Consider the following 15,541-nt stretch of genomic DNA (forward strand, 5'->3'; position numbering starts at 1 on the left):
TGCTAATATGAAATTAAAAATAAAACGAAAACTAGTATACTCCGGAAGACAAGCTGGAAAAACCCGCATGAGCAGCTCGCGCGTACCCTGCTCCCTCCCGGAAGGTGGGATCCTGCCTTTCCCATTTGCCTGGAGGTGTGGCCGTGTGTTAACCCGCGTTTAGTGTTGCTGCAACGTGTTGCGGCAGATAACCCGCATTCTGCACGAGTAGAGGGCTCTCACTCACTGTCATCGTCAGGGAGGTGCGCCATCTTACATCATGTCCTTTTGGTAAATATTGATACCTCCAAGCATTTTTGGTTTGTCCACTTTTATTATAAAGACAACTTTTCTGCCAGAAAGTGCAAATTCATATGGTCACATATGGTAGGCTGCAGATCATGTAGTTTTTCCTAAGATATGGTGACTATATTCTTCAGTTACTAGGGCACATATGGAACTGGTCGGGTGGAATTGTGTTTTGTTCGGTTGATACATATACCTTAATCTTTTGACGTTGTTGACTATAATGTCCAAAATATAGACATAGCAGAGCGAACATTGATTTTTTTAAATTCATTAAAGAAAACGCTCCTGTAGCAATGCAAAGTTCCTTCAGATGACGTCATTCCACCTGACCGCATTTATAAGAAAAATCAGATCCTTTTTCAAACCAAAGCACTTTTGAGAAACTGGGAAAGATGTGTGTGCAGAAAAAAGACAATGTCTCATCTTTCCGACGGTGTGGTTCCACTGGAGAGCATCAAATACACCAATTAGGATTATTCTGCTGAGTTAAGTAACAGAATCACAGAAGAGTGGCACCTTGACCCAAGGGGATGCAGATATGATTTGCAAAGGTGTATCCTTTAAGGGACTCAGAGATGTGCATCTGTTGCTTCAAGTCACATCAACCTGTACTGAAAAGAGTGTTCACTCTGCTTTTACAAATCACTAAGAGAACTGATTCTTGTGAACCGAAGCCCCCTCTAGAGTAAGATGTGGTTCTGAGGTGCATAAAGATGGTGTCCAAGTTCAGGCTACAATACCTGGACCCTCGAGCAGCCTAGTTAAGAAAAAATCCATTAAACAATGTTAAGCATCTCCAATCCAGGCACCAGAGCAAAGTTGTGTTTTCTCTCAAAGATGTGTGGATTCAAGACCCTTGAAAACTTAAGAGGAAAGGGAGCAGTAGAAATTAATAGAGATTTATTGTGCCCAGAACGCTTCACTGCATTTTCATTCTTTCAAGGGCATTGATGGTTTCAGGTAGATTAAGACGACCCATTTGCTAGCATTTGATTCTGGAAGTAGTCTGTAGGGCTTGCTTCTGGGACTTGCACATACTTTTTACAGATGCTGCTCAGTATCAGCAAAAATAAATGATTATTGCTGATGTTAACAGCATTTCTTTAAAAATAAAAAAAAGCAGCAAGTACTTGTAAATGAAGATGGCCTGGAAGCGTGACCATGTTTATCTGGCGTGTTTCCAGACTGTCTTCACTTACATGCAGTGGTTAACGTGCAGAATAAAAACATGGGAACTGTGATCCTGAATGCCTTGGAGGGAGGGCGTCAGGTAGTGTGGTGACACAGATGTGCATAAAAAGAACAAAATATTCCATAGCAATTTTTTTTTACTTCATATAAAATTCTGCACACACCATAAATTCAAATGGAAAAAGCATTCTTATATTTTGAAACCTCAGTTGGTTAAGGTGATCACTGCAGATGTCTGTGACCAGAGTTACAGAATCGAATCCTGATTGGTGTAGGGGAATAGTGACGTGTATTTAAGGTGTTACGAGTTTTCAGCCTGTGACAGAAAGCACTGTGAATGTCATTATTTTTAAATTGCATTACGCAAAGCATAAGATGGACTGCAGCAAAATGATTCAGTGTTTATGATAAAATAAGTGATTCCAAAGTATATAATTTAGCAACATGTAACAAGACTGTTCCTAGTACCAGCATTTTTATAAGTGTCCATTACAAGGATACATTGCAGAACTCGCCTGATAACACTCTTACATTATCTCTTAGAAAGAATAAAACTTTGTTTTAAGAGGTTAATTAATTATTGGCTCCCAAGCAGCCTATTCATTTGGTGATTAACCAATTGCTCATATTTACATATCTCTCAGGGAGCAGACATCCTGATGAGAAGGCGGCTTTCTGTCTTACCCTACGCTTCACAGCACAAGACCTGACTGCAGCTATCATTACTGTAGGAGGCGCTGTTACACTGTGGCCTAGGAGTGTGAGGGTCTCATAACACAGCAATTATCAGGAGCAGTGCTGTTGAAAAATTGCGTTTTTGTTTCGGTACACTCTTTCCAAAGTCTCATATTTAGTGTGGATAGTGACGTACAGAATAAGTACCCCTGAAAAGATCTCGTAAGCCCCGCCCCTTGTGCTCAGACCTGCCCCTTTCCGCTGCTCCAATCCATGCCACAAAATTTTGGATGGGGGAGGGGCGACTACAAAAAATTTAGCTTAGGGGGCTCAGAGCAAAAAAGTTTAAAGACCTCTGGGATAAATTAAACTCCAGCTAACTAAGTAATGTATTTCAACTTAATTGCATAGGTTTGTACTATTATCTTAAATATCCTTAATTTTATGTATTCATTTATATTGATTTACCTTGGTGAAGCATTTTAAATGTTTTTCATCCTGAGCACTGCTCAGCCCGCTACCTCAGTGCCACTTGGTGCGTCTGGGCGGAGAATCAGCCAACTGTACGAATCCTAAAAGACAAGCTATTGTCTTTTCTTCTGTCCAGCAACAGTACAGGAGAGCTGTTTCTGCTTAAATGACGGCTTAATTGGGAGACTCTTGATAGAACACGCTCCATGTCACTGGTCATTTTCTTTTTTACCTGTCCACCCCAGACCCACCATGACATCTGTGACTAAAGACGTTAATTAAAGGTATGTTCTCTTTTTCTAGTAAACCCAACTCTTTGCAAAAGGAACCAACAAGCGTCTGTCACTCACAATATAGGTTTGAGCAAAATAGGCTCCTACATAAATATAATTTGCTTTAAAGAAATTAAAACAGGCCAAGTGAAACCAGGAGTTTACACCTTACTCTGGTTATACTGGACAATGCTTACAAAAATTGTGCACTGTCTGGTACACAAAGGCACCGGATACATAACTTTACAAGTGAACAACTACCCAACGCTATTCAAAGAAAAGGAGAACGAAATGAGGGAAACTTAATAAAATCACCCGCAGGATGCTACGATCAAACCAGTAAGTGGCAAACTGGGTCAGAGGACCAAAATCGGTGCTTACTTTTGTGCTGGTGGTTGCAGGCAGTGGGCAGCAGCACTCTTCTGGAGCCCAGGACTCATTTTTCATGGTCAGACGTTGACCCGGAGCAAGACAGAGAAAAGCAGAAAGGGAGAAAATAGGTGGAGGAAGAAAAAGATATGAAAACCTTGACAAAGGGAGAAAGTGGCAATATAAAGAGCCCACATGAGTGAGACAAAGAGACAGGCTATTGGTGGAATAAATAGGCATGGAGTGGAATCAAGAGTAGGCAGCCTTCCTGTTTGGCCATGACGGCCGCAACTTAAAAAGTTTGGGCCAACACATTTGACGCCCCCCCCCCCCAATTAATCACTGGTCAGAAAGCACTAGACTTCCAATACCAATCAAACATGACCACCTTACGACAGGCCTACAGTTAAATGTGTTATTTATCAGTCAAGCTATTTTACTCTGAAACCTAAAGGGACATATTATCGTACGCTGCGCTTCAAAAAACGCCCTAAATAAATAAATATTAACTGTTGACACGGACCTCTCTCGTGCTGTTATAGATAATTGACAACCCTGCAAGTTCCATTATTGTTGTGGGCCGGGGCGCACTGGGCCCTGGCCGGGAGCCACGTCATCAGTCAGTGCACCGCTTGTCTCGCGGGGCTTTGAGGCAGCAGCCTAAAGTCGTCATCACTTGAGGTTCCTGCCTCGCGCCGCCTGTGGGCAGACCGCGAACCCTTCTCTAAAGGCCACGGCCGGCTTGTTAGGACAGATCTCACATGGTCTGTCAGGCATAAGGCGACAGATGGCGTTTCGTGGTCGGCGAGACGGAGGTTGAGTGGTGTGCAAGACAAGTCATCAGTGCCCCGAGCTGGAAGTGTGGGTGTTGTGTAAGAGCGGCTGTGTCACAGTCATCTGTTCCTAAAATGTAGATGCGCGCCTTCTGTGGCGCCTGGTGCACCGATTCCAGGAGTGTAGGCGCTGTTCCCGCGTCTCCTAGAGGGTCTCGGAGAGTTTGAGACAAAGAGAGGCAGTTGTCGCGAGTATTAGCATTGTGCATGTCACAGACTAAACAGTCCGTAGACTCCTATCATTAAGTGCCACTGAGTTTGGCACCACACGTAATGGCAATTTAAAGCACGATCGTTTAAATCATTTCCTGGACACTATACCCTGTTGAAGATTAATTATACCCAGGACCACTGGAATCATGTGGCAGAGGAAGGCTAAATTATGCTGTAGTGTTGAGTACATTTTGCGGCTGGAAAAGGCAAATTATGCGGAACGTTTTGTGATGGTATTACTTAATTAATTATTTTGTCATTATTACACTTGTTAACACTGGCCATTGGTTGCACCTCAGTATTAGTTTAACAACCAAATCTAAAAATAAGCAACAGAAAGGAGACCAGTGAACCTTTCAAAGGGTCTTGCACTGCGCGACACCAAGAGTCGCTGTGTTTTAGTAATTTTTGAATCCAGTGCGTTACAAACAAAATCTTTGTTTTGTTAATATCTGCAGATTATGCATCAGATGATTGAGTCCGTGGCAAATGCGCCAAATCTATCATGATGTAATAAATACAGCAGCTGCACAATCACATAATTCCACTGGCCCGGATTACACTGGGTCTTAAAGTCTGTTTAGGCGTGGGATGAGAACATGTAAGTCTTACTCGCCTCTTTATTTTCACACCTTAGTTGCAGAAGCTGTTTCTAATATTTGTCAATGAGGGGCAGATGTATGCCAGCTTGTGAAGATAGGCATAGGGCAAGAGTTTACATCCAGAAAACTAAAGGGGAATGCATGACATAGACTGTGGTTATCCTGAAACCTAGCATGGATCCAGCCCTTGTGGACCAATGTTGGACTCCCAATTAGAATCTTGTGAAATATGGATTTCATCATACTGATGTTCTCTAGAGCCTCAGTGCAGGTAGTGGGTGACCTCAGAATAATCATATTGGGTCATCAAATTGAGAAGTTGCCTCAACCACAACTTAACATGGCATGATTCATCATAGGTGACCTCTCACACGGGAGTAGGATGATACCACTCCACCAGACTCAACCAAGTGGATGAGGCTTGGGAGTTCGTAGATGACTGCTTCAGGACAATTCTGTTGGTCCTGTATTAATTGTGAAATGAAGAAAAGGGTTAAAAATACCTAGGGAGTATACTCAAAGGAATTGCCTTTATTGCTGGCTACCCTGGTATCCGTTAAATGATACGGGTATGGTCACTGGATCAAATTTTATGATTCATCTGGCCATTCTAGGTGGAAAGACCGCCAACACGGGTTTCGACCGATGTTGCCTGCCTCAAAAGGTCAAAAGACTTTGTCAGGGTTGTAAAGGAAGAACTCCGTAGCTATCAGTCATGCACTAATGAGAGAAGGAAATTATCCATACCATGTTAACATCGGGTCTGACATACACCCATGTCGATTAACCTAAGGGCTTCATGGATCAGTGTGGGGGGGGCATCTCTTTTGTAGTCATACATTCATCAAGAGTATGGTGTTAGCCCGGTATCCCTATCAGGGGGTCCCCCTCCACACTGTAATGAAGCATGCCACGATAAGTTGTGGGTGAGTCAACCTCTCAATTATCTATTTGATGACCCAATACGATTATTCCTACATCAAGTTTAGACTAGTGGGACAGATGTAATATATACTCGGGTATTATGTGTGAAAGTATTGTACTAGGAGGACATACTTGAGTGGAATCCTCTTGACTCTCCTGTGGTGATATCACCTCAGAAAAATACTTCTCTTGTCTCAACCAATACATTTATGACCTCAAGTGGACCTAATCTCATCCTCATCCAAGTAGCCCTTTCACCCAGTCGGCCTAAGGTACCACACCTCTTAGTATATTCCTACTTCTGATCCTCTCTGAAATGTCTCCCAAAGCCACACCCAACAGCTTGGCCTCATCTGGTGTTAATGCATGGAAAATAATCTATTGATACGATATTTGAAGGAAAGGCCAGATGATAGTTTAAAAAGTTAGAACAACTAATTTCTGAGCAGTTCTTCCATAGTAGAATATGAAAATGCGGAACCGAAATGCTCCTCTACAAAACAGGCACCTAACATTGGGAAAAGAGTTACCCAGTCTTTTTTAAGATCATTGACAAACTTAAAAAACTAGCAGTATAAGAATAATCACTCTGAAGAGGCAGTATTTTAGGGGGAAACACACAGAGTATATGATACAAGGGGACTACAAACACCCATTTTTTTTTAGTAACATCCACCACTAGAAAAAGATTAAAAACCGGGCTAAAAGGGGAACTTCCAACTCACCGATGGACCAAGAATACTGAATCGCAACACAAATGCACACACCACACTGGAACTCTCACTCTGTGGGGCTCCCCAGTCCATTGAGTATCTCCCTACCTACTGAATCAGTTCACATTTTTATACCAGTAATTCAACTTCAAACCACATAAGAACCTTAAAGTGATTACAAAGTCTATCATGCCTATGCTCCCAGCCACTAAATATTCTCCCCCACCAGGAGATAGAGCACTCAGTTGTCTGGCATCAATCCACAGGATCCCTGACCAGGTCGAGCCCACCTAACACACTTCAGTTGTAGGCACTGTAGTGTCAGAACGTGCCTCATTAATATTCATTCTTCAGCTAACCCCATATTGGAGATCGCAGTGAGAGTGCGAGGAATATCCTGTACTGGATGTTACAAAGACCTACTTTTCAACTAATTCCCAGGCCATCCTTGACACCCCTGCTCTACCTAATAAAAGCCCAATGAATAAAAACATTTGAATAAGTAGTGATTCTGCTCTCATCTACCATAAACCTCAAACATGTTAAGTGATCCCTCACCCAAGCTGCACCTTCTTTCAGAACCTAATTCCACAAGGAAATTAAGGATCTAACTTTGTCTACTCTAACCTACTTTAGGGTAGATGACACGAGCAACAAACAAGCTGTTACTTTCATTATTTAAAATGTAAAGTCCATAGGGTTTACTCAAGTAATGTCTGCTCCAAATTCTAGTGCATGCCATATTCTAACTTGGTTTCTACATTAGTTCGGGTCCAATCATTGATCATTCTAATGACAGACGTCCCGCAAACTTCAACACAACAAAGCGGCTAGCCCAACTAATTAAACGCAATATAAATACTGTACGACCATCCCTCTAGCCAGGTTCCTAAAAACATTTCTTACCTGCCCTATTCCTACGATTGACACTGACCCAGCATCTCTCCTGAACTTCCATAACATTACGAGGGTCCTAAAAATGTGTTTGAATGTTAGTGAAAAGCCGGAAACATCCTAGTCCACCCCAGCTTAGCCGCCAGTAAGTCACTCACACTACCTAACCCTTTCTGTTACAAGTCTTCAGCAAGTATGCAAAGCAGCAGGGAAAATCTAGCCTCCCATACAAGAACTGTGCTGCATCCACAATTAAAGATAGCATATTGTCTCTAGGACCAACTATTATAAGGATGCCAAATGCATTGCTCCAGTGCTGTAATGCAATCAGTTGTCACTCCCTGTGCTGCAGAAACCAAATGCTGAATAATTCGAATTGGGGAATTACAGACCCATTTCAATCCTCCATTTTCTTTTGTAAAATTCTAGAAAATTAGGCTACACACGAGCTACAAAAATTCCATGAACCCAATACCACATTTCATGACAGATACATTTCAGACCAGGCAAGCTCTTCACCTGCAACTTCTGACAACAGAGATGATCTGCTCCGTTCCTTGACAGTGGGAGGGAGGAAATTCTAATCTTTCTTGATCTTTCCGTGGTCTGCAACAAGTGACCACAAGATCTTTCTAGAATACTTAAGTAAAAAATGGGCAGGAGTTCTACGATGGTCTCATTTGCTCCTTTGACACCGCAGACAACAATTAGGAATGATGTTGTCACTCTACACTTTGAAACCCACCGCATGTTGAGGTCCCTTGGACACCACCTTCCACTCCGCTGCTTGTCAATATTTACACAAAGATCCTTTGCCCAGTTCATCTCTGAATGCCAGTAAAATTCCAAATGTTTGCAGGTGACATTCAAATCCACTTTTCCATGACCAAAATTAGAGCTCAGCAACCAAACATAGCTGCCTGCCTGTAACAAATTGTCTTCTGGGCAAAGGAGAGCTATAGTTACTTGTATGGCGCAAAGACTGAAATTCGTTATCTGGTAACAGCCACTCAAACATTAAAACACCTTGTACTTCGATGGAGAACTGTAACATGCACACCAAACTGCAGCAGTAGTTAAAAAAAAAAAAAAAAATCACCAAATAATGCTTGGAAAACTCACCCACTGTACATTTTTTATACCCACCAACCCCTATCTAGCTCACACGGAGGTTGGCCCTTTCTTTGCTCCATTACTACAATATACTCTTTGTGGGTACTCCCAAAAGAGGCACCCAGAGCTAGAGCGGATGTAAAATCAAATGACCAGACTACGCCTCAACCTCGAAAAATCAGACCATATTGCCCCAGTTCTCACACTGTACTCCACTGAGTCCTAGTGGCCAAGAGAATAACATTGTACTTTGCACAACATTCAAAGTACTTTGCAGAAGTTAACACCAAACTAAAACTCTGTAGCCTCACAAAGTAAATAATATTTGATTGCACAAACCAAATTTACTTGGAAGACCTGAGGCGACTGGGAAAATGGGTGTTTTTTTTTTTGTTATGGGCTCACAGCTCTGAAATTCCTAAAGCCTAGACCTTAGGAACCAACCACAACTGTCAGTATTAAATGAAATTGAAACGGGAGCCTCTTCAGCGAGGCCTTCAATGCTTACCCAGAATCCAAGGGGACTACTCCCCGTTCTATCTAATCTTTTCAACAAGGAGCAGATACAAATGGTGGCAGCCATGAAAGAACCAGTGCTGTGACTCGAACCAACGCCCAAAAATATTAAACGGGGGTTGCGGCTTCTAAACGTAACTACGTCTCACTGTTTCCATTTTTAAGTTATGGTTTATGTATTGTATGATTATATAGTGCTCGTGTTTGTGGTGCAGTCTATCTTCAAGTCTTTTTGCCCTCCTCTCTGGATACAGAAACTACAGTCAAGTTGATAAAACACACACATGTTCAGAATTATGGCTCCACTTTTTAAAATCAGAATATTTTTATTTACTCAGTCGGTTACCCGCGGGATCTGTTTAGCACCGAGGTAGATCGCATATTTCAGTGGTGGAAGCTTGGGCCAATGGATCGAGTGGAGGATATGATCCTGGTGGCACTGATAATAAAAGTTGTGGTCACCTCTTTGAAAACCTTAATCTCTAGTACGTGCACTGGTGTGGAAGTGTTAAACACGTGTGTGGAGGTGCACACGCCCTGGTGCTTGGGTCTATTTCTGGTTATTTTCTGGCAGTGTCTTGCCGAAGCTGAAGACTGCACGTGAGGGGCAGGGCTCTTGACTCCCACGGCTGTAAGTTGGTGCTTTAATAACTGCCATGATGGAGGCCCCCACGCCCATCCCTCTGTACTCAAGTTCTGGTACGCCCTGATGGGCATGGGTGCCAGCTGGGTGTTACCTTTAAAGCTATTATTCATTATATACTGTGAAACGTGCTTAGGGGAAGCCATGTTTGGAAGGAAGTGAGCTTTTCTGTGGGCTTGAGCCATGTGTTTGTCCAAGCCAACCACACAGACACCATCACTAAAGAGGGGCGTGTTCAGGAGAGCCTAGGTGTCTTTTGATTGTGTTGCTCCAGTTTCATTGCCCGTACCCTCCTACCCCCACCTGCTGAAGCTAAAACATGCATGTGATGGTCGCGGAGTATCCTGATCCCCCACCAGGGCACACTGGTGATGCCCCCATTCTCTGAAAGCTTTTGTAGTGACCTGGGGAGGTCCCAGCTCCTTCTCTCTTTGGAACAATCCACTCCCCTCAGAATGGAGCCTGTGCTGCCCAGGAGAAGGCAAACAACGCAGGACTAGTCAGGAAGGTGTGAAAACTGCGGCAAACCAGTCGCCCCATGCACCGAGGAACCTCCAAGCCCTTGCAAGCGAAAACAATCTTTCGGCTTAAGAGTGGGAATCCGTGACCTCGGAATCACTCAAATCACCTGCCCCCACAAACAGAAAAGGGCCACCGCTCCCAACAGGCAGTCTTGTTCCCAGAGCTGCATATAGCAGCATCTTAACTTTCACTTTCCATAAACCTCTTTCCAAAATGCACAAATAGAAAGCAGGGTGTTGCATTTCTTTTCCCAGCATGTACACAGAGCACCCAGCGCCACATTGGAATTTACTCTAGTCCCTCTTAATCACAACCCCCTCAAACCTGGCAGGAGCGGCCATGGGCGGCACAGATGAACAGATCAGAGCGGTTCCTGGTTAGTCCTTTCTGAATGTATGTGTTTGGTTTCCTTCAGAGATTAGATTAACAGGACCAGTGCCCCGATAACTTATAGGACCTGTTGTTGAAAGCCTGCTTGAATCTGTTGTAACCAGTCACCTGGGTAACTGAAGTTAATCTGCAGGAAGACTAAAGTCTGCTCTGAATAAACCCAGAATACTAGTATTTAAAGAATAACTTCGCACCCTACCGAAGGCATGGGACACAATCTAAGTAGCATTGCTCCTATGCACTGAGTGTGCTGCATATGCTGTTACCGCTCAGTCACCGTACCTGCAGAATACAACATGGTGCGTGGAAGTCTTTTTGGGTAGGAGCTGGGACTGCTGTAAGGTACAAAGCAACCTCCAGTTAGCAGAAAATACTTTAGCCTCTATACCGGTGCGGGGGAGAGGGTACCACACATCTTACATTTTCCTCAACAAAACAACGTGGCACCAAACCAAAAATTATAATAAAAGTGGCAAAACACACGAATTTAACATGGCAGCCAAACAGAGCACATTAGCATGCAAATGGAGACGTCAGCTCTCTGTGCACTGGTAAGTGCGACCAGTTCATCTAGTCATGGTGCGTTTTGGTACTGGTAGTATGTCTAGCACAAAGAAATCCAAAACTACAAGTACCAATATGCAAATAAACAAAATGCTGGCTGAATGAGAAAACAAATGTGTTGAACCACCTGGAAGTTCCTGACTTGCACACTGAGGGAGGTACAGTAACCCAAGTTAGTCAAATAAAGAGCACTAACAGACAGTGCGCTATCAAAACCAGTTGGAGAGAGGACCGTCAGTATCTCAAAGTTGAGTTCAGTTACCCCCTTTTAAGCTTCTCAGGAGAGAATGGATTGCTTTCCGTACCTTTATACAATTCCAGACAAGTCTTTATGGAATGAAATTATGCGGCTTAGGGTGGGACTTAACCTGGGTTAGTGTATATAGAGGTTAGAAACCAGTGTCTTGGCCAATGCCCATGTAAGCAGGGACGGAAATATTCAGTGGTCCATCTATTGATGGATTGTGTACTCTTCCTCTAGGAAAGGAAGAAGATTCTCTGGCCTGTATTCAGAAATTACGAGATAGTCAAGAGAAATGGGTTTAAAATTGTTATGTGACCTTAGATACCAGGACGTAGCCATGGCCACCGTCAATATCTGTGAATAATGCTAACATCCCAGTTTAGGCCTTTTTCCTCTTGGTGTTTTAAGAACAAAGGTTGCCACGCCCTTAAGTTGGTAGCTTGGCGTCTTAAATTGGTTAGCAAATCTTGCTCCACCAAGAGGATTGCTTGACAAGTTGGAAGTTTGACCTGAGAGCAAGGATTATTAAGAGTATCTTGTGATTCAGATGAGTAACTATACACATAGCACTTCATTGAAATGAGTTACAAGCTGCTGTTTATTTGTTACGTTATCCTCTTACTATTAAAATGTTTTAAATATATGTGGGACCATGCTGAAAACCGTATTGAGTCATGTCTGCATTCAGAGGATGATCGGGCAAGGTCACGCACGCGGGAGATGGGAAATTTGACCTGTCAATAAGATTGATGAGGAGAGCCCTATGTGATGAGCTGCCATGCATGCTGCACTCTATAATGTACCCGAGCAAAACGAGTTGCACGCTAATGGTTAATTTGGCACCTTTGTCTTTTCAATGTGTTCTTAATATATGTGGGATTTGGGGGTTGTCAACCATCTACTGTGTTTTAGTGTGGGAAATTTTAAGTGTTTATATTATTAGCCAAAGTCCATGTGCTGGTTAAATTAGTCAAAATGTGTACTGTGCACTACTAATTTTATGACATTCGTGATTGCTTACTAATAAATCTGGTAATGTGCAATATTTATATGTAAGAATGTATTTCTTGGAAATACAGTATTTTGATCGAGCAGAAATTAATCTGCAAGGGGGCTAGAGTTTGCTCTGAATAAACCCAGAATGCTAGAATTTAAAGAATAACTTGTGCACCCTTCCGAAGGCATGGGCACGGTGAACTTGTATGAAAAGCAGTCAAAACACCCTGTCATCGGACACAATCAAAGTGGCATTGCATCTATGCACTGAGTGTGCAGAATATGTTACTACCGCTCAGTCACCATACCTGCAGAATACAACATGGTGCGTGGAAGTCATTTTGGGTGTGTGCAGAGACTGATGTGTAGCACAAAGCGACCTTCAGTTAACAGAAAATACTTTAGCTCCTATACCGGTGTGGGGGAGAGGGTACCACACATCTTACATGTAACTCAACAACAAAACAACGTGGCGCCAACCCAAAAGTTGTAATAAAATTGGTAAAACAGGTGTCAGCGACATTACTTTGGCAGCCAAACAGACCACATTATCATGTATATGGAGATGTCAGTACAGTACTCTGTGCACTGGTAAGTGCGACTAGTTCATCTAGTCATGGTGCATTTGGTACTAGTAGCGTGTATAGCACAAAGAAATCAAAAACGACAAGTACCAATATGCAAATAAACAAAAGTGAAACAGTTAATGCCAAACGAATTGCTAAAACATAAATCGCCATCTCTTTTACGTAGGTTGTGCGTCGTTCTCAAGCAGAGCATAAACTAAATGCAATAAATAATCATTCTAAAAGTGATCAACCATCTTCGGTTCTCCCGGGTGTGGATATGTATACAATCCTCTTCTCACACCTTAGGCCCTTGTGATGTACGTTCACGCCCCCATTATACGTACCGCAGAAGTAAGCGACAATACGCCGTTTGCTCTCCTACCTGAAGGTGCTTTACCTCTAACATGGATCAGTTTCGATTTCTGGATTATAGCATACTTCTGGGACTACCTTTCTGGGAAACGGTCATGCCAGCTAAAGTAGGTGGCACTTGAGTGAAAATAAGAGGATTTTTCAGTAGTTGCATTTCAGAATTTTTAATAAACAAAATAGGCTCTTATTTAAAATATTTGTTCTCAAAATATGTGCTTTGGTTTGTATACAAAGGTCCTTTGCAAGCATGGTCTGGAGGCGAGCGAAGACCCAGTCCTCTCCACGGCCCCCTTCACAGTTGGCGCTAGCTCCCAGAGTTCCCCCGCGCCCTGCCCTGCCGCCCCAGGCCGGCCGGGGTCAGATGGTGGACTCGTTGATAAACATCTTGGCTTTGAGCGTCTGTAGGTTGTGCTGGATGAAGTTCTCGGAGGGCAGGGTCTCGGAGAAGCGCGAGTCCTTGCGCCGGGACCAGTTGCGCTTCTTGATGGAGTTCTGGATGGTCTCCGAGGTGAAGTAGTACACCATGGGGTCGAAGCAGCAGTTGGACACGGCGATGCACAGCGTCACCGGGTACATGGTGCGCACGGCGCGCGCCACCGCGCAGTTGCTGAGCGCCTGGGTGCGCATCAGCGAGTACAGCACCAGGTTCACGTTGTAGGGCACGAAGCAGAAAATGAAGATGGCCAGGTGCACGACGATCATCTTAAGCACCTTGGCCTTGCTGAGCTTGCTGCGGCTCAGCGTGACGGGCCTGCGCAGGATGCGCAGCACCATGGCCGAGCAGAAGACGTTGACGATGAGTGGGATGAAGAAGCCCACGATCTCGATGAAAATGACGATCTTGGAGAGGTAGGTCTTCCAGGTGTCGTTGGAGAAGTTCTCGAAGCAGCTCTCCGTGGCGTTGTCGCGCTGCGCGTTGGTGGAGCGGAAGAAGCTGGCGGGCACCGAGCCGGCGATCACCGTCAGCCAGACGGCCAGGCACACGACCTTGGCCTTCCGCTTGGTGCGGATGGTCTTGGAGCGGAAGGGGTGCACGATGGCCAGGAAGCGGTCCACACTGATGCAGGTCAGGAACAGGATGCTGCCGTACATGTTGGTGTAGAAGAGTGTGACGGAGATCTTGCAGAGCGTGTCCCCGAAGGGCCACTGGCGGGCCACGAAGTAGAAGATGCGAAAGGGCAGCGTGAAGACAAAGAGCAGGTCCGAGATGGCCAGGTTGATCATGTAGGTGGTGGTCTCGTTGCGCACCTTCAGCGTGCACGTGAAGATGTACATGGCCACGCAGTTGGAGAGCAGGCCCAGCACGAACACCATGCTGAAGACGCAGCCATACAGGGTGTACTTGAAGGAGTCTTCGGCGGGACAGGAGGTGATGTTTGCGCTTACCATCATCGGAGGGGGCGGCTGCACTCCCTCTGCGCAGGCATGGGCCCCTGCGCGCTCTCAAGGACTATCCCCTTCGTTCAAAACCCTTATCTGAAGCATTTACCCTCCTGCGCAGGGCGGCGGCGGAAAAGTGCTCCCTTCACCGAGTGCCAGAAATGCCATGTACCCGGCACTGTCCCGCAGCGGACCGTGTGCTCCTCGTGTCCAGGGCTGCTCACCGCGGGCTCGGCCAAGAAGCGGCCCAGGAGCCCTTAGCCTGCCCGGGAATGTCGATCGGGGCTGCCCGAGAAGGCATTCTTCGGCTACTCCAGCTCTGTAATTAAATCCGAGGCATTCCAGGGGACTTCGTTCACCTCCTCCTCCCCTCAAAACACCCCTCCAGGCTGTGTGAACGGCAGACCCCTGTCGAGGCAAGGCTGGTCCGGCACAAAAGAACAAACTCTTCTCCTTTTCCAAAGTGAACCCTGTTCACACAGCTGCACCGTAACTTGTGCAGGTGTTGCGTCTCTTGTGAAACTTGCTTCACACCGCGGCAAAGTAACTCTCGCCCGGCCGGTGTTTTGTCTCCTCCGTAGCTCGTGCCTGGCGCGGCGTCTCCTCTGAGCAGGGGAAGGAACTCCCGGGCGTGTAGCAGCGCTACACAGGAAGAGGGGGCCGGCCCCGCAGAAGAATGGGCCCTGCCCACTTTGTTTGCTTGTGACTCTAATCTGATAATGTGTCTGCTGGGAATATACCTTGGAGGCACGGCCTGAAGCTGCAGACTGCTGGGGCTGCACTCCAT

At 44.9% G+C, this 15,541-nt stretch overlaps 2 protein-coding genes across 2 annotated transcripts in view; one reads left to right on the top strand and one right to left on the bottom strand.

Annotated features, from left to right (window-relative positions):
* RB1 (RB transcriptional corepressor 1) overlaps nt 1-15,541 on the top strand; it is a 1,278,597-nt gene that overhangs the window by 713,196 nt on the left and 549,860 nt on the right. The window lies entirely within an intron of this gene.
* On the bottom strand, nt 13,523-15,375 carry LPAR6 (lysophosphatidic acid receptor 6). The gene has a single exon (XM_085621885.1). It carries the CDS (start codon nt 14,764-14,766, stop codon nt 13,732-13,734), a length of 1,035 nt encoding a protein of 344 aa, XP_085478011.1. The 5' UTR covers nt 14,767-15,375; the 3' UTR covers nt 13,523-13,731.

This window comes from Triturus cristatus, chromosome 8 (assembly GCF_964204655.1).
Source record: "Triturus cristatus chromosome 8, aTriCri1.1, whole genome shotgun sequence".
Taxonomy (NCBI): domain Eukaryota; kingdom Metazoa; phylum Chordata; class Amphibia; order Caudata; family Salamandridae; genus Triturus; species Triturus cristatus.

What these genes read in the sequence shown, in the direction of transcription:
- LPAR6 (XM_085621885.1), bottom strand. Translation starts at nt 14,766, where the DNA reads ATGATGGTAAGCGCAAACATCACCTCCTGTCCCGCCGAAGACTCCTTC.